Genomic DNA, 19,971 nt, shown 5'->3' with positions numbered 1-19,971 from the left:
CACGGTCTACCTCCACATCGACCCGTGAACGGTTACCTGTTACGACCGATATGAGCACAGCCGTGGCCAAACGTCAACAGGCCGTATTGAAATTAATTTATTTGGGGAATCGAAGCCACACAGCGCAGGAGCTCTGGAATGCCATCAAGCAGCAGCGCAACGTGTGGTTTGTGCCAGCGAATCTCCAGCCAGGCATGGTAGTGTGTGACAATGGCCGAAATCTGGTGGCAGCTCTCGGCCTAGGCAACCTCACTCACATCCCATGTCTGGCACATGTGCTCAACTTGGTCGTGCAGAGTTTTTTGAGGGACTATCCGGATCTTGATGCACTGCTGCACAAGGTCCGCATAGAGTGCGCTCACTTGCGGCGTTCCAGCATCGCAAGATCGCGCATTGCAGCTCTGCAGCGCCGATTACGCCTTCCGGAACATCGCATCATATGTGACCTACCCACCAGGTGGAATTCAACGTTACATATGTTGGAGAGGTTGTGTGAGCAGCAGCAGCAGTAATGGAGTACCAGCTGCAGCAGGCGCAAACAAGTCCCACTGCGCGCCGTTCACACTTCACCACCACTGAGTGGGCCTCTATGAAGGACATCTGCCACGTTTTGCGTGCCTTCGATTATTCCACGCGGATGCAGACTATGCACTAGTCAGCATGACTATTCCCCTTATCTGCCTGCTTGAAAAAACACTGCAAGCACTAAGGGAGGAGGTTTTGGAAGAGGTGTAGGATGAGGAGTCACAAATGCCATCTGCTTCTGTACAGTCTGCGCAACGTGGTTCCTCAAAGGCCTAGGCAGGGGACACTTTGTGAGGAGGAAGACATCTGTCCAGAGGAGGGAGGTACACAATGCTCTAGTAGTCAATATCTAGAGCGAGGGTTGGGTGATGCAGAGCAGGCAGAGATCACGCCTCAAGCAGGGGACAGCGTTTCTTGGCCAGTTGGCAGTCTGCAGCACATGGTTGATTTCATGCTGCAGTGCCTGAGAAACGACCGCCGCATCGCCCACATTCTCAACACTGCTGATTATTGGGTGTCCACCCTCCTAGATCCTTGCTACCAGGACAACTTACAAAGCCTCATAACACCGTTGAACCGGGAGCGTAAAATGCGGGAGTACCAAGACGCACTGGTACATTCCATCATGTTCTCCATTCCAGCCGAGAGCAGTGCTGCTAGTGCTTTACAAAGCTGCTCAGTGCGTCGAGGCAGTGGAGGAAGCTCTGCACAAAGAGGGAGCAGAAGCAGCGCCTCAGCACAAGGCAAGACCAGTATGGCCCAAATGTGGCAAAGTTTTGTGTCCCCACCGCCACAAATGTCTACACCATCACAGACGGCTCCAGTCAGCAGGAGGCAACGTTTCCGTCAGGTGGTGACAGACTACATGTCTTGCCCTGTCAGTGTAGTCCCAGATGGCTCTTCCCACTTCAAGTTTTGGGTCTCTAAGCTTGATACATGGCCAGAGCTTAGCCAGTATGCATTGGAGGTGCTGGCTCGCCCTGCTGCTAGTGTATTATCGGAACACGTCTTTAGTGCCGCAGGTGGTGTACTAACAGACCGTCGCATCCGACTATCCTCCGATAACGTTGACTGGCTTACTTTTCTGAAAATGAACAAGGCCTGGATCTCGCATGAATAATTGGTTGGCAACAGTATCCAGGTCTCCTGTTGTGTTCATGTTTCTACCGCCTGATCTGTTTACCCTGGGCTCCAACACCGCCAGTTGCTGCTCAGACGTGCCGTCTGCACAGTCAACACTTGCTCCAGTGTTATTGGGGTTCAGTAACGTCAGCTGTTCCCCTGCTGTGTGCCCGGCAATTTCTCCTGCTCTGTCCACATTCACACTACTACTGATTTTAAATTTGCTCCAATTAGGCCTCTAGCTCCTCTCTGTTTTTAGTATTTACCCTGGGTTCCAGCACCGCCAGCTGTTTCCCAGCAGTGTCTTTGGCACGGGTACTCCCTCCTGCCCAGCCTGGTTCCGGGTAGTGTCAACGTCACTTTGCCTCCAATACTTTGTCCTGTCGTGTTGCGGTCGGGTTAGCCGACTCTATGGTGCCTGCAGTTTAGGTGACTCCTATGTGGGCTGCGGGATCTGGCAATGAAGGCTGGTTCCATAGTGCCAATAGGACAAGCACCCCCTGTAGGACTGTGGGTTTCGGTAACTCCGGCCGGCTTGCGGCCTTGCAACTTTTTTTTTCCATGTGTACCTTCTGCTGCCTATCTGAGTTCCATTACCATCAGCTGGTCCTCTGTAGTTCCATTGGCTCTTGTACCTTCTGCTATCCATCCGGGTTGCAGTACCGTCAGCTGGTTCTCGGCAGTTCCTCAGCCTTCTTGTTTCTTCTGCTACATTTCCAAGTTCAAGCTTTTTGAAATGGTTTTTGGTAATCACTCTGGATCTCCCTGACGACGACCCTGAAGATGACGACCCTGAAGACCACCCCGAAGAAGACGACGACCCTGACTAAAAATCCCTGCTGCTACAGGCCAAACTGAACGCGGACAAATCCTGTTGTAAATCTTTTGTGACAGGCAGAATGGAAGGTGTAATCTTCAAACTTTTAGGGATAACAACTACAGGAATGCCTGTTAAAAATAAGAATATGATGAAGATGAAGTAGTAGAATATGAAGAATATTAGTTGAATAAGAAGAATATGAAGAATGTAAAAAAAAGGAATAGGAAGAAGGTGAAGAAGAAGATGAATAAGGTGAAGAAGTTGATGAAAAAGATGCTGCTGCTGAGGATGATGAAGTAGAAAGTGTCGGAGAAGTAAAAAAGAAGGTGAAGAGCATGGAAGTAGTGAAACATAAATATCTGACCAAATATAAAAAAGCTTAACATAGTCAATATCTTTGTAACTCCAAACGTCTTTAAAAAAAAAAAATTAATTCCTGCTATTCCATTTGATAGGGCTAAACCTCTAGCCTTTAATGTCTCCTCCACCTCCCCCAATACATTCTACATTATTCTTAGTTGTTTTCCTTCATGTAGAATTAACCTACAAGGAAATAAATGGTTTATTTTCATTCCGATATTTGTGTCCCATTGACTTGCATTGGTTTCCGGTATCAGAATCGGCGATATCCGAAATTTTTTGGGTATCGGTCCGATCCAATCCGATATTTCCCGATATCGGAAGGTATCGCTCAACACTACTCATGATGGCTACATTGTGTGTGCAGTACTTTGGTTCTATATTCACAAATGGCAACTAAATTGTTGAAGGCCTGTCTGTCGGGCTCTATGTATGCACAGATGTAAGGTGGCACTTCTTGTAACCCTGCTGCACCACATTTTGATGACATCTGATGCTTTTTCTTGGGAAAATAGCACAAAAGACTACAGCAGTGAATAATTTGCATTGTTGTGTCTAGATATTTGCAGAAGGATATCCATTAGACTGCTTTGTATTTTATACTGTTACTTGTCTTAAAGATCCGTGCATCTTAAACCTTCCAGAATAGTGTGGGAAATGACATTTCATGACACTTTAATGCTCCTTCATTTAGTTAGGAGCCGGTGAGGACTTAAATAGTCAGCTCTAGTAGACTGAAGTGCATGTTATAAATTACTTCATATGACAGACGTTTTCAAGTATTGGACCAAATTGTGTAAATGTTTTGTCAATGCTCCTTTGTCAAAACTGGTTTTCAAGCATTAGTATATTACTGGAGGTTTTTTTTTTACCTAAAGGGTATTTGAAAACGGAATAAGAAAATATCTATACAAAAAAAAATATGACATATACAATGGGGAAAATAAGTATTTAATACCCTGCTGATTTTGCAAGTTTTCCCACCTGCAAAGAATGGAGAGGTCTGTAATTTTTATCGTGGGTAGACTGCAACTGTGAGACAGAATCATAAAAAAATCTGGAAAACCACATTGTATGATTTTTAAATAATTTGCATTTTATTGCATGAAATATGTATTTGATACAATAGAAAAACAGAACTTAATATTTGGTACAGAAACCTTTGTTTGCAATTACAGAGGTCAGATGTTTCCTGTAGTTATTGACCAAGTTTTCACTCAGTGCACCAGGGATTTTAGCCCCCTCCTCCATACAGATCTTCTCCAGGTTTCGGGGCTGTCGCTGGGCAACATTGAGTTTCAGCTCCCTCCAAAGATTTTCTGTTGGCTTCAGGTCTGGAAACTGGCTAGGCCACTCCAGGACCTTGAAAGGCTTCTTATGGAGCTACTCCATAATTGCCCTGACTGTGTGTTTTTTGAGTCATTGTCCCATCTTCAATGCTCTTACTGAGGGAATGAGGTTGTGGGCCAAAATCTCTCCATACACGACCCCATCCTTCCTCCCTTTACTTCAGTGCAGTTGTCCTGTCCCCTTGTCAGAAAAGCACCCCCAAAGTATGATGTTTCCCCCACCATGCTGCACGGTTGAGACTGTGTTCTTGGGGTTGTACTCATCCTCCTTCTTCCTCCAAGCACGGCGAGTGAAATTAATACCAAAAAGTTCTATTTTGTTCTCATTCTGACCACATGACCTTCTCCCATGCCTCCTCTGGATCATCCAGATGGTCATTGGTGAACTTCAAACGGGCCTGGACATGTGCTGGTGTGAACAGGGGAATCTTGCGTGCCCTGTAGGATTTTAATTCATGACAGCGTAGTGTGTTACTAACGGTAATGTTTGAGACAGCGATCCCAGCTCTCTTCAGGTCATTGACCAGGTCCTCCTTTGTAGTTGTGGGCTCATTCCTGACCTTTCTCAGAATCCTCTTTACCCCACAAGGCGAGATCTTGCATGGAGCCCTAGACCGAGGAAGATTGACAGTCATCTTGTGTTTCTTCAATTTTCTAATAATTGTGTCAACAGTTGTCTTCTCATCAAGTTGCTTGCTTATTGTTCTATAGCCCATCCCAGCCTTGTGCAGGTCTACAATTTTGTCCCTGGTGTCCTTAGACAGCTCTCTGGTCTTGGCCATGGTGGAGGTAACAAGTTCAAACAGGTGCAATTAATACAGGTATTGAGTGCAGAGTATTAGGGTTTCTTAAAGAAAAACTAACATGTCTGTGAGTGCCAAAATTCTTGCTGGTTGGTAGGTGATCAAATACTTCATGCAATAAAATGCAATTTAATCATTTAAAAATCATACAATGCGATTTTTCTGTTTTTTATTTTTACATTCTGTCTATCACAGTTGAAGTGTACCTACTGTAGGGTTTGTACTCACTCAGCAGCGGTTGAGGTAGACACAGGAAGCATTTTCATTAGAATATCCAGGTTGGTTTATGAAGACAGCGTAAACTGTTCAAAAAGCAAAACAAAAAACAGCCTTTTCCAGCGCAAAGTGGAAACACAAAGTAAAATGTTCATACAATATTGCGGGTTTGCCCGCTCAGGTCAGTGTCCAGTTCTCAAGTCCTTAGCACAGACCAACACACTGGAGATCCTCACATCTCCAGCCACAGACACTGAATGAGACACTTGGTCTCCATTTTATTTACCAAACACCCCCCCCCCCCACCCGGGTGGGATTATGTGAGCAGCCATTCCCACCTATTTCTCATGACTGCTCGTAAAACCCCGGACCTGATACGCCCTATTAACCCTGTCAGCACTATACGCGCTGGAGTATGCTTTCCCGGGTTTACATCACCGAAGCTACCAACCTCGATAATGCATATCTCTCCTCAAGGACCTGTATGGCGGCCATCTTACACTATGATAAAAATTACAGACCTCTCCATTCTTTGTAGGTGGGAAAACTTGCAAAATTGGCAGTGTATCAAATACTTATTTTCCCAACTGTATAAATGAGATGTGTAAATATACATAAATACACAAAGGTTATATCTTCATATTAGTATATCTGCACGATCTTTGACCAAACAGAGGACGTTACAGATTTCATGTTTTAGTGAAGGTGAAACCTTTCTTTTGTGACCAAGCGATTGTGCTGAATTGTTTCCCTTTTATTTAACTTCCTCCCATACAGTAGTATAGATATTATAGATTAATAAGTAGGTGTCTAATTTTACAACTTTTGTTGGGGTTAATCTGATGAAAAAATGCTGAATATACACTTTCGTTAAACAAATGTGAATAATGTATATCCTAGTTTTGGGCTGTGTTCACATTTGCCGGATTGCCTGGCTGATAGCTGTAGTAAGCTGCAGTGCATCATATGAAAATCTGATGTGCCATAGCCATGTGAGATGATCACAATGTGACAAGTGATCTTTGACTACAGTTAATTTCCATAAAGAATTTATATGCACGTTTTACATTTCTTTGACCCCCTAAGGCCTCGTGCACACGTTCAGTATTTGGTCAGTATTTTACCTCAGTATTTGTAGCTAAAACCAGCAGTGGGTGATAAATCCAGAAGTGGTGACGTGTTTCTATTATTCTTTTCCTCTGATTGTTCCTCTCCTGGTTTTGTCTTATAAATACTGAGGTAAAAAACTGAACGTGGCCTAAATCTGACACCACTTTATAAGCAAAGGTTGATTCAAACCACCTGAATTATATGAGACACATTTGCAAAAAAAAGTGTTGTTTTGCAAACCTTTCTTAATTTTCAGGTTGAACGTCAAATGCATAAAACTAGGGCATAGATATGAGAATATGGACCATACTCTCATAGATTGTAAATGTGGCTGAACAGATACATGATCTGCATATCACAGCTATGTGCATATTTACAACAACATGTTTTGTTTTCAGTGCATTTCTATAAAAACTGAAATCACTTTACAATAGGTCTGAAACATTTCCTATCATTTTATTTTTCTAAATCGTAAAGGGGTTGTCGAACAGCAGAACTATGTTTTTTTTAAACTGATCAATGTTGTATTGTATAAAACACCTCCCATAATTTTTTTACCTTCCCTTCCTATGAGTTTTCACTTTTGTGCACCCACTTAGTTTACATGCTCCTCTTCCTGATTAGGCAACGTCCCAGCTTTTTTTCCAACCAAACCTATGAATCTTTACAATGTTTTCACAGCCAGGGCTAGCACCACCCTGCCTGTTTCCAGCAATCCCCCCTGCCCATCCACTGCACCCTCTTTGGTGATAGAGACTCTGCTCCTGCACTGCTCTGTAACCTTCATTCCAGCATTGGAACAGAGACAGAGCAGCGATCCTGGGGCCTCTGACATCCTCGTCAGTACAGCACCAATCAGCACAGTGCATCCAGAATAATAATAATGTTGTCACGTCTCCCTCTAGTACACTGTGTAAAGAGAACTGGACCAGCATCTTCCTTCCCCCTGTACTTTCAGTGCTCTGCTGCAGCACCTCCTCTACTGTACTACCCTGTTTGTAATGTTATCAAGATTGAGCTCCTATTACTTAGCCCACGCCTCCCTTCTGCCCCATCTCCCCTCTGTAGCTGGCCACATCGTCTCATGCCTTAATTCCCACCCACTTGTCCATCTTTGGGATTGTCAGAAAGTGACGACTGTGTCTCCTGTCCCTGGGCATTCCTGAAATTTATATTTTTGTTGTACTGGCTCAATAATTTGCCCTTTCCGGACATCTATCATGTATGTATGTATGTATGTATGTATGGTGGGCTCGGGAAATATGGCAGCAGTTAGGTGGGTCCACACTGCATTCACCAGGATAGTGATGACATCTCTCTGGGGCTTACTTCTAAATCTGTGAAAAATGTGAATATGACATGACCTGATAAAGCTATTCACTACAATGAGACAAATGGAGTGCAAATGTAGTCTGTGCAGATTCCCGGTACTGTCCATCTCTTTAGATGGGCACAATGGCGAAGTGCTGTGTAACAGATCCTGTGTCCACAATTTCTTTATTATTGCACAAATGATAATTCCATTACCTGTGCAACACTAAGGAAATCCTGAACATATGATCTTTTGGTGCGTTGTGAGGACTGGAGATGAGGAACACGGTTATAGTGGGCTGAAAAGGTGGTTAAGCACATCACATGAACAGTGAATCCATTTGCACTGCCATTCTCATTTGGCCAGAACGAAAGCCACGCATCACAGTGACCGTCCATACAGTTGCCTATGTGATGCCTAAGTCCGGTTCCAAGAAAACTGTTTTTAAAACTGGTCAGTTGCGTACATGTGCTGCAGATGTGCTTGGCTCTGTGTGCTCATTCACGTAGTTGGCTGGTCATTCACTGGACTAGTCTACTAGACCGACCAGGGTTAGGTGCATGCTGCTATTTTTCACATGGACAGCATAATGATCAAATATATGCTTATCTGAGCAACCCCTATTCCAGTATATACTTCCAGTGTGCTAGTGTGGGGGAAAGTAGAGGTGGCAACTAGGCAATTGCCTAGTACCCGTATCCTTAAAAGTGCCCTCAGTCTTTACAAGCTAGAAACTGCACTGATGCCAGTCCAGCATTATCAATGTAGTTTCTAAGGTTGCAATGAGTATAAGAACCTGTGGTGATGCTGACATTGTCATGTGACCAAAGGTCCTTCACTCTGCAAGAGTGTGGACCAATTGTGTGTGAGTGTAATATGCAGTGTTTGTGTGCACACAGTAGTACCTATAAAGAGGTCCTTCATAGAGCGACTCCATTCTAGCTGACTCATTGCAGAAATTACTAGAATGGAGGTAGTTCACTCAAGTTAATGATTGCTGTAGAGATTGATTATGAACCCTGAAGTTGTTAAGACTAGATATTAGACTGAACATGTGCACAGCAATGTCACTTTGACATTGCTGCGCTTTTTCATGTGGAATCTGGACAAGACACTATGTGCACATAGCCTTATTATATAATTGGCAGATGAAAAAAAAAAAAAAGCATAATTCACAGGGTTTTTCTTGTTTTTTTTTTTACAGTTCTGCTTAGTGGCCAACTTGTGTCACTACACAGTTGCATATGTTAGGGAATATCCCCGAGATATACCTTCAGTGTTTATCAATATTGAGGTATGAACAGAGCCTGAAGGATATATTTACAGGACACATAGTCTAATCTAAATACAGAATCGGTAAACCCTTCAGAAAAATATGTAATGTGCTTTATATTGGTTGTAAGACTTTTTAATTTTTTTGTTCTGTTTTGAAGGATCTAAAGCGGTCAGTGCCAGTGGGACTTGGCCTTTCAGAGACACACATGACTTCTCATGGCTTTGATAGCCCTCAGGAAGGATTTGTAGAATCTGGGCCCTTTCAAGGTAAGCGTTTTTGGAGCAAAACTTATGCAAAAAGTATACTGTTAATGCTGATTGACTTCAGAATGAATGCTACAGCCTACAGGAGGTTTCCCAGTGAATTCAAAATATTGTAAAAACAATCTTTGAGGTAGGGGCGGGGAACCTTTTTTCTGCCAAGAGTCATTTGGATATTTATACCATCCTTTGGGGGCTGTACAAAATGATCAACTTGAAAATTATCTTTCTATATTTGGTCAAATATTTAATTAACTTACACCTAACATGATGGCTGGAGCTGCTTCTCTTTGGTGCCGCTGTGATGTTAGGTGGTATAGATGATGCTACTCGTAACTGCTTTTCCAGGTTTATATCAGTCTGGAGCATAGGTGACTCCTTGCGATAATAAGTTTTGTTAAGAATTTGCAGCAGTAAGTCGTACCGAGCACAGATGTATGTTACACTGCATGTCTAGTTACAGTGAGAAATCAATCACTGCTCACATTACATTTATAGACCTCAAGCAGTGGGAGCTCTACAGTAATAACCACACAAGAGACACCGAGGCTGCTGTCTATACATCGCACAGGAGACACCGAGGCTGCTGTCTATACATCGCACAGGAGACACCGAGGCTGCTGACTATACATCGCACAGGAGACACCGAGGCTGCTGTCTATACATCGCACAGGAGACACCGAGGCTGCTGTCTATACATCGCACAGGAGACACCGAGGCTGCTGTCTATACATCGCACAGGAGACACCGAGGCTGCTGTCTATACATCGCACAGGAGACACCGAGGCTGCTGTCTATACATCGCACAGGAGACACCGAGGCTGCTGTCTATACATCGCACAGGAGACACCGAGGCTGCTGTCTATACATCGCACAGGAGACACCGAGGCTGCTGTCTATACATCGCACAGGAGACACCGAGGCTGCTGTCTATACATCGCACAGGAGACACCGAGGCTGCTGTCTATACATCGCACAGGAGACACCGAGGCTGCTGTCTATACATCGCACAGGAGACACCGAGGCTGCTGTCTATACATCGCACAGGAGACACCGAGGCTGCTGTCTATACATCGCACAGGAGACACCGAGGCTGCTGTCTATACATCGCACAGGAGACACCGAGGCTGCTGTCTATACATCGCACAGGAGACACCGAGGCTGCTGTCTATACATCGCACAGGAGACACCGAGGCTGCTGTCTATACATCGCACAGGAGACACCGAGGCTGCTGTCTATACATCGCACAGGAGACACCGAGGCTGCTGTCTATACATCGCACAGGAGACACCGAGGCTGCTGTCTATACATCGCACAGGAGACACCGAGGCTGCTGTCTATACATCGCACAGGAGACACCGAGGCTGCTGTCTATACATCGCACAGGAGACACCGAGGCTGCTGACTATACATCGCACAGGAGACACCGAGGCTGCTGTCTATACATCGCACAGGAGACACCGAGGCTGCTGTCTATACATCGCACAGGAGACACCGAGGCTGCTGTCTATACATTGCACAGGAGACACCGAGGCTGCTGTCTATACATCGCACAGGAGACACCGAGGCTGCTGTCTATACATCGCACAGGAGACACCGAGGCTGCTGTCTATACATCGCACAGGAGACACCGAGGCTGCTGTCTATACGTCGCACAGGAGACACCGAGGCTGCTGTCTATACGTCGCACAGGAGACACCGAGGCTGCTGTCTATACGTCGCACAGGAGACACCGAGGCTGCTGTCTATACGTCGCACAGGAGACACCGAGGCTGCTGTCTATACGTCGCACAGGAGACACCGAGGCTGCTGTCTATACGTCGCACAGGAGACACCGAGGCTGCTGTCTATACGTCGCACAGGAGACACCGAGGCTGCTGTCTATACGTCGCACAGGAGACACCGAGGCTGCTGTCTATACGTCGCACAGGAGACACCGAGGCTGCTGTCTATACGTCGCACAGGAGACACCGAGGCTGCTGTCTATACGTCGCACAGGAGACACCGAGGCTGCTGTCTATACGTCGCACAGGAGACACCGAGGCTGCTGTCTATACGTCGCACAGGAGACACCGAGGCTGCTGTCTATACGTCGCACAGGAGACACCGAGGCTGCTGTCTATACGTCGCACAGGAGACACCGAGGCTGCTGTCTATACGTCGCACAGGAGACACCGAGGCTGCTGTCTATACGTCGCACAGGAGACACCGAGGCTGCTGTCTATACGTCGCACAGGAGACACCGAGGCTGCTGTCTATACGTCGCACAGGAGACACCGAGGCTGCTGTCTATACGTTGCACAGGAGACACCGAGGCTGCTGTCTATACGTCGCACAGGAGACACCGAGGCTGCTGTCTATACGTCGCACAGGAGACACCGAGGCTGCTGTCTATACGTCGCACAGGAGACACCGAGGCTGCTGTCTATACGTCGCACAGGAGACACCGAGGCTGCTGTCTATACGTCGCACAGGAGACACCGAGGCTGCTGTCTATACGTCGCACAGGAGACACCGAGGCTGCTGTCTATACGTCGCACAGGAGACACCGAGGCTGCTGTCTATACGTCGCACAGGAGACACCGAGGCTGCTGTCTATACGTCGCACAGGAGACACCGAGGCTGCTGTCTATACGTCGCACAGGAGACACCGAGGCTGCTGTCTATACGTCGCACAGGAGACACCGAGGCTGCTGTCTATACGTCGCACAGGAGACACCGAGGCTGCTGTCTATACGTCGCACAGGAGACACCGAGGCTGCTGTCTATACGTCGCACAGGGAGACACCGAGGCTGCTGTCTATATACGTCGCACAGGGAGACACCGAGGCTGCTGTCTATATACGTCGCACAGGAGCCACCGAGGCTGCTGTCTATACGTCGCACAGGGAGACACCGAGGCTGCTGTCTATATACGTCGCACAGGAGCCACCGAGGCTGCTGTCTATACGTCGCACAGGGAGACACACTGGCTGCTGTCCTCTTCTGTGGGACTGGGGCACATTGCGAGCGAACTCCGTCCACAGAGTACGTCCTGCACTACGTAATCTTTCATTGCAAGCTCTGCAACGTCTTGTATCTGCCCGGGGGCCAGAGAAAAGGTCATCCCATTTCTCCCCAAGAAAGGCAAAGAAAGCGTACTGTTAGGAGCTAATATCCAACTTCTAGAAAATAATGGGGGCATCTGGGCCAACAAAATTAGTAAATTACTTTGTAGAGAACTTTTCATTTGCAAGGAAAACTTCTTTTAATCCTATCATTCATTGCTTCTAGATTTCATCAGAATATTAATATACAGTAGTTCCACAGATTGTTCTGCATTTGCTGCTTTCTTTATTCAAAGCTTTTATATTGTTAATACATTTAGGTAAAAAAAATAATCCTATCCGTAGACTATATTTGTCAATATAAGATCTCCTTTTGTTTTGTCTTTGTTCCATGCCTCCAGCTACTGTATGCCCTTGTAATTGAATTTGTTGATATCATGACACATTAGAATTATCTGCCTGATGGGTGCATCATGGAAAAAAAATGAGAGCACAGTTATTATCACATTATTAGTAAACTCAAAGTCAGAATCAATTTTTGTAATATATAATGAAGCAGCTCTGGAAGTTTTCATTCTCGTTCTTGATAACTTGTTGTTCATGTTTTGTAATTCTGAATTTACCCCAACTTGGTCTTTTAAGAAGTTCCATTTTGTTACCCATCTTAAGGGTAACACATTGGCTCAGTGGTTAGCACTGTAGCCTTGCAGTGCTTGTGTCCTGGGTTCAAGTCCCACCAAGGACAACATATTCAAAGAGTTTGTATATTCTCCATGTCTTTGGAGTGTGAGGAAGCCGGGATGCCTGGAGGTAACTCACGCAAAGACATACTGATAGGGAATCTAGATTGTGAGCCACAATGGGGACCGCTATGATAATGTCTGTAAAGCGCTGTGGAATTAATGGCTCTATATAAGCAAAGTATAAGAAATGCATTAAAGGAAACCTGTCACCAGAAATAATGCGATTAACCCCTTTGACCCCCGAATGTGGTTTGCAAGTTAATGACCGGGCCAATTTTCACAATTCTGACCACTGTCACTTTGAGTTAATAACTCTGGAACGCTTCAACGGATCCCACTGATTGAGATTTTTTCATACCATATTGTACTTCATGATAGTGGTAAAATTTCTTCGATATGACTTGCATTTATTTGTGAAAAAATTGCAAATTTGGCGAAAATTTTGTAAATTTTGCAATTTTCAAACTTTGAATTTCCATGCCCTTAAATCAGAGAGAGATGTCACCCAAAATAGTTAATAAATAACATTTCTCACATGTCTACTTTACATCAGCACAATTTTGGAACAAATTTTTTTTGGGGGTTATGGAGTTATAAGAGTTAAAAGTTAACCAGCGATTTCTCATTTTTCCAGCAAAATTTACTAAACCATTTTTTTTAGGACCCACACCACATTTGAAGTGACTTGAGGGATCTATATGACAGAAAATACCCAAAAGTGACACCATTCTAGAAACTGCACCCCTCAAGGTGCTCAAAACCACATTCAAGAAGTTTATTAACCCTTCAGGTGCTTCACAGGAATTTTTGGAATGTGGAAGAAAAAAATGAACATTTAACTTTTTTCACAAAAATGTTACTTTAGACCCCAATTTTTTTTTACTTTCGCAAGTGTAACAGGAAAAAATAAACCACTAAATTTGTTGTGCAATTTCTCCTGAGCACGCCAATACCCCATATGTGGGGGAAAACCACTGTTTGGACACACGGCAGGGTTTGGAAGGGAAGGAGCACCGTTTGACTTTTTGAATGTAAAATTTGCTTGAATAATTAGCAGACGCCATGTTGCATTTGGAGAGCCCCTGATGTGCCTAAACAGTGGAGCTCCCCCACAAGTGACACCATTTTGGAAACTAGACCCCGCAAGGATTTTATCAGGGGGTATAGTGAACATTTTGAACCCAGAGGTATGACAGAGTTTGATAACAATAGGTCATCATATTGAATAAGTTGTCATTAGTCTTGAGTGCAAGTGCTCGCTACTTAAGTTTGCATCGGGTACTCAGGTATGCACCATGTATCGCGGCTGCTCGAGTGACATGCTCTAGTCCCCGCCCCACATGTTTCACGGTTATTAGACACCCCTCCAAAAAATGCTTAATCGCTCGTGCATGGCAGGCAATCCCCGCAAGGCGTTTTTGGCTGTATAACAGCTTTAAAACATAAGGGGCGGAGACTCGAGCATGTCACTCCAGCACCCGCGATACTCTATGCATACCCGAGCACTTGTGCTCAACACTATTCGCCATATCATCGTAATTTTTTGTCTTTACTTTTGAAAAAACCCTAACCCTAGAGTTCATTATTTACGCCGTTCCTCGTGCAGTATAAGTGATTAGACGACTTTATACTTTGGGTCGATGCAATTACAGTTATACCAGATTGATATCGGGTTTTTATGATTGACAGCTGTCACACACTAAAAAAACCCTTTTTTTTTTTGCAAAGACTAGTTTTTGCATCGGCATATTTTGAGAGCTATAATTTTTCCATATTTTGGCTGACAGTCATGTGATTGCTTGTTTTTTGCGGGACAAGTTGACGTTTTTATTGGTACCATTTTTTGGCAGGTGACCCTTTTTGATCGCTTTCTATTCTGATTTTTCGGAGGCAGAATAAACAAAAAACAACAATTCAGGAATTGTTTTTTTGTTTTTTTAATGCTGTTCCGCATGTGGTAAAATTGATAAGTCAGCTTTAATCTCCGGGTCAGTACTTTTACAGCGGTACAACATTTATATAGGTTTTTTTTATGTTTTGCCACTTTTACACAAAACTATTTTATAGGAAAAAGATTTTTTTTTTTTTTTATTCTGAGAGCTATAACTTTTTATTTTTCGGCTGATGGAGCTGTATGGCGGCTTGTTTTCTGCTGGACAAGATGATGTTTTTTATTTTTATTTACGTTCCTCTTTTTGATCGCGTTTTATTCCATTTTTTGTTGGCAGTATGATAAAGCATCGTGTTTTGCTTCTCTCTTTTTTTTTTTTTTTTACCGTGTTCACTAAAGGGGTTAACTAATGGGACAGTTTTATAGGTCAGGTCGTTCTGGACTTGGCAATACCAAATATGTGTACTTTTATTGTTTGTTTTGGATTATTTTCATTTTTCTTTTTAAAAAAAATTCACTTTCGAATACTTTTCTTTTTTTTTTTTTTTACTTTTCCACTTTGTCCCACTATAGGACTTTCAGTTTTTTAACCCAGATTGCTTGCATAGCATAGAAATGCTGCAGCAGCATCTCTATGCTATGCAGGCTGCAGTCCCTGCACACAAGTTAGACCATGCACTGAGCACGATCTAGCGAACTTGCTGATGCCGGGTGACCCGGATGTTGTCATGATGACATCGCGTCACCATGACAACCACCGGGACCCGCACAGACAGCGCGGAACGCCGGAGAAGAGATAAGTAAGCAGCAATTGCCTCCCCTTGCTCCAGGAATGCTGTGACCATCAGCTGACACCCGGCGGCGATCGATTCGCACCGCTTGTGTGCAGGCCGCGATCCCGTGATGCATAATATCATATCCACAAGGCCCAGGTCAGTAAGACGTACTATTACTGATCACATCAGAAAGGGGTTAACCTGCAGGTTGACAGTGTTATTATGCTGCCCAGCCCCTTCACGCTGCCAAATGCATGAACTTTATTCTCCCCGCCAGCATTCGAGTTCAGTCACTTCTCTGAGAATACAGACCGGCCGCTGTAACTGACAAAATTACAAAGTACAGACGCTCAGTGCAATCTTTTCGTGGTCAAATATTTGTGTACCTTCCAACTACTTGTTTTCCATCTGTTTTCTGTAAACCCAGAGTTTTTAGTCAAGGTAGAGGGGGGCAAAGATAGTTAACAGGTAGGAATGTGACAGAACTGCTTTGCCATGCCAAGGGTCCACTGTGCTTTGTTTTTAAGTCATTTTGCCTCCCTTTTATAGGTACTGTCAGCACAATGACTGTTCAAATCAAGTTACAGATGCTCGGTGCATCACGGCGAGGCTAATCATTTACACCTTCCCTCCTGCTTGGCTGCCATCTATCTCCACCCTTCTCTGGCCCTATGAAGCCGGAGCTGTCAATCAAAGGAGAGGGGATGGAGATTGAGGGAAAACAAGCAGGTGGTAAGGTATATTTAGATGACTGGCCTCGCCATAAAGCACCCAGCAGCAGGGCTTAGTTTGAACAGTCATCCTGTGCTGACAGTCCCTTTAAGTTAGATTTGAGTTTTATTATCACTTGTAGAATTGTAACGTTGATTCCAGCGGTGTGCCACTAACTGGGCTGCTTGCTGTTGTCTCAAAAATCTCCTAAGTGATTTTATCACTTAAGGACTAGTAAACCTGCTGCCATGTAGTCCTCCATATTAATGAACTCTGTCTAATCCTGCCCCACCACTGATTAGCCTCTGCACAGTGAACACAGAAGTCTACCAATCAGTGCTGGAGCTAGGTTATACAGAGCTCAGCATTTTGAGAACTGATCTACAGCAGATAAAACAGTGATTTCATCAAAACTGCAGCAAGCAGCCCAGTAAGTAAGTGATACATCGTTGGAAACGAGGTCTCTGCCCCCAACATCATACTTATCTCAGATGGGGTAGCAAAAACCTGATGACAGATTCCCGTCAGAGTGAACCTAACGGGTCCCCTATGCCCCCGAAATCACCAGCATTTCTCTATTCCTATATTAATTCCCAGATTAACAGTTCTTTTATAGTGTTTGACACTTTAACAAATCTTTAGAAAAAGTCTTTCTAAAGTCCATTTTTTAATATGCCAATCATGTTTTTACTAGTCGAGTGTCGTTTGTTTCCCCAGACTACCCGTCAGGGCTATGGAGTCGATAAGCCAAACATTCGACTCCTAAATTTCCATGACACAGACTCCCTCATACTCTGCTCATGTTTAAGTGACAAATTTACTGTAGCACAGATTCATCTCAGCTAAAAGTCTAGACCCTTAGATCAGGATTAGGACATTTCATAACTTTCCCAAATTCTTATGAAAAAATATTCCTCCCAAACTGCATAGAATTACTGTACCCAATTTATTATATATTTTAGGAGTTGGAGTCGGTCCATTTTATACGGACTCCGAATCCAACTCCACCAAAATGGACACAGACTCCGACTCCACAGCCCTGCTAGCCGTCCCACTCAGCAAGTTATCACGCCCTTGTGGGTGTAATAACATGAACCTGTGTAATCGTCAGCTCTCTGCAAAACTCGCACATGCTGGCAACTTTTCATTCACATCATTGTGCCTCTGAAGTTAGGTGTACGCTTCCTGGTACCTGAGGTGCACTGCATATATTAGGAAACAAAGAAGAAGCCTGACGTCAACAGAGGAGCTGGAGATCAAGCTTCTTCTCCGCTTCTGTACATGTGGCCGTCCACTTCCCTACTTCTGAGGTGCACTGCACGTATGAAACAAGTTAGAAGCCAGACGTCAACGGAGGAGCCTGAGATCAAGCTTCTTCTCTGCTTCTGGACATGTGGGTGTCCGCTTCCTGGCTTCTGAGGCACACTGCACATATTAGGAAACGAAGTCTGACATCAGCGGAGAAGCCGGAGATCAAGCTTCTGTTCTTCTTCTGGACATGTGACTGTCCACTTCCCTACTTCTGAGGCGCACTGCACGTATGAAATAAGGAAGAAGCTAGACGTCAACGGAGGAGCCGGAGATCAAGTTTCTTCTGCTTCTGGACATCCGGGTGTCCGCTTCCCGGCTTCTGAGGAGCACTGCGCATGACCAGAAGTTCAGAAGATGGCTTCCAGTCATGTACAGTGCACTTCTGAAGCCAGTAGGTGTACACCTGGCATCAGAGGCGCGATGGAAGCAAGTTGTGCTCATACAAGAGTTTTGTAGAGAGCTGGTGATTCCAGCTCTAGCAAATCATGTTATCATGCCTTGACTTTCACGGATAGAACATGTACCCATGATAGCCTATGGGGCTGTCGGTGTTTTCTTGCGAACTGTGTCCATGTAAAAAGGGAGACATATCACTTTTTCACCAGCATCACGCATTAAAAGTACCAATAAAAGGCTGACGCCCTGAAAATCAGACAACACAGGGATGGCATCAGTGTACCATCTGTGTGCTGTCCATGATTACCATTGTAATGAACTTGTCATTTCTTTATCCAAATGTGAAAAACGGTGATAGTAAAAAATGGACACTGCGCAAATACTGATGAAAATCTGATTCAAAGCACTGACGTCACTCGTACCAGTTTTTTTTAGTGTATGTGAACAGACCCGTTCGTCTTAATGAGGCCTGGTCTGCTTGTGGCTCTAACAAATATATTTAACATTAAAAGTTTATATTCCTCTTCAATGCTAGGAGAATGGTTTATTCACATTGATCAACCAGAGGAGATAGGAGTGTGCCCCTAGTAACCCGATGTTTACCATGGTTACCAGCCTGCTCCTGCTTCAGCAGCAGGCTGGTAACCAGGAGCAGGACATCGTGGAAAGATTCTTTCCACGTTGTCGCTGCTCCCCTGATCGTTGGTGAGCCTGCCTGTTTGACAGCTGACCAGCGACGCAGCAACGATCCCTGACAGGTCGTATCGTTGTCGGGATCGCTGCAGTGTCGCTAAGTGTGACAGGGCCTTAACTGTCTCTAATCTACCCCTTCCTGTAGTCTAGGACGTCACACGTCTGCTATCCCCACCGCTAACTGGCTCTCCACTTCCTTCCCTGCCGCTGGAGGGATTGTGTTTCTCATGCTGAAAAGCAAACTGATCACTGTCTTCACACATGACACAGCTCAGCCCTTGAGTCTTCTCAGTAGTACAATCACACTGCAACCTTGTACATATAGAGATGGTGTATGAGGGGGCAGAGGATTTATGGGAACTGTAGTTCTTACATGGTAATTCTGCCAACAGCAAACCCTGGCAGCATGAAAACAAGAGATCTATAGAGCTGTGCAAGGTGTGTCTGTGTGTGGCATCATTTGGGAAACATTCAGACAGATTTAGGTACTTTTTTGTTTCTTACACAAAGTTGTAAAACCATGAAGCTAGTTCTGTATTTTCTTTGACGACACATATCAGAGCATACATGGACCTAGAGAATATAATTGTCTAGCTTGTCTGGAAGTAGCCAACTATTTGCTAGAACTTCCAAGTTTTTGTCACGTAGCAAAACATTAATAATGAAGCACTGCCACCAAAATTTTTAGCCTCTTAATATTTTGCAATCATATTACATAGGACTGTGTACTTACAATTGCTTATTTTGCCTTCCTACACAGTTAATTCTTCTCTTATTAGGTCTATGACATCACGTGATTAAAAACGAACAAGCTGATTCCTTCTATGTAATAACAGAAAGTCTCTCTCTCCCTGCATGAGTCACTGCGAAAGTCCCTGACGGGGAGCAGCTGGGTCAGGAGTTGGCGGGACATGACTTATGCAGGGAAAAGACACTCTACATAGAAAAGAGAAGAATTAGCGGGGTAGAAAGGCAAATTGAGCAATTGTAAGAACACAGTGCTGTATAATATGATGATTGCAATATATTAACAGGATAAAAACGTTGATGGGAGGTGTGCTTCTTTTATATAAAATGGCGTTCTCTGTATGTCTCAAAAATACGGCCCCTGTATGTGCACCAATATTTGTAGAAACCTCTAACACTATCAAAGATTGCAATAATGGTCACCTTATTCCAGTTCATGAATCTAGGGCTCCAGTGCCCTTGTGCCATGGACCCCTGACTCCTAGCTAGAAATTTAACTACA

General features: G+C 44.4%; 1 protein-coding gene across 3 annotated transcripts in view; it reads left to right on the top strand.

Moving 5' to 3' along the window:
• The window catches only part of ARFIP1 (ARF interacting protein 1), a 182,014-nt gene that overhangs the window by 76,562 nt on the left and 85,481 nt on the right, over window positions 1-19,971 (top strand). For all 3 annotated transcript variants that reach the window (XM_073645296.1, XM_073645300.1, XM_073645306.1), the window contains one exon: window positions 9,051-9,159. In XM_073645296.1, the coding sequence (XP_073501397.1) occupies window positions 9,051-9,159 (109 nt within the window). The remainder of the gene's footprint in view (window positions 1-9,050; window positions 9,160-19,971) is intronic.

The sequence above is a fragment of the Phyllobates terribilis genome, unplaced genomic scaffold (genome assembly GCF_046119375.1).
Source record: "Phyllobates terribilis strain yellow unplaced genomic scaffold, ASM4611937v1 Scaffold_1__5_contigs__length_1240528914, whole genome shotgun sequence".
Lineage (NCBI taxonomy): Eukaryota > Metazoa > Chordata > Amphibia > Anura > Dendrobatidae > Phyllobates > Phyllobates terribilis.
Note: the sequence above shows the minus strand (reverse complement) of the source record. Positions and strands in the feature narration are given on the sequence as shown.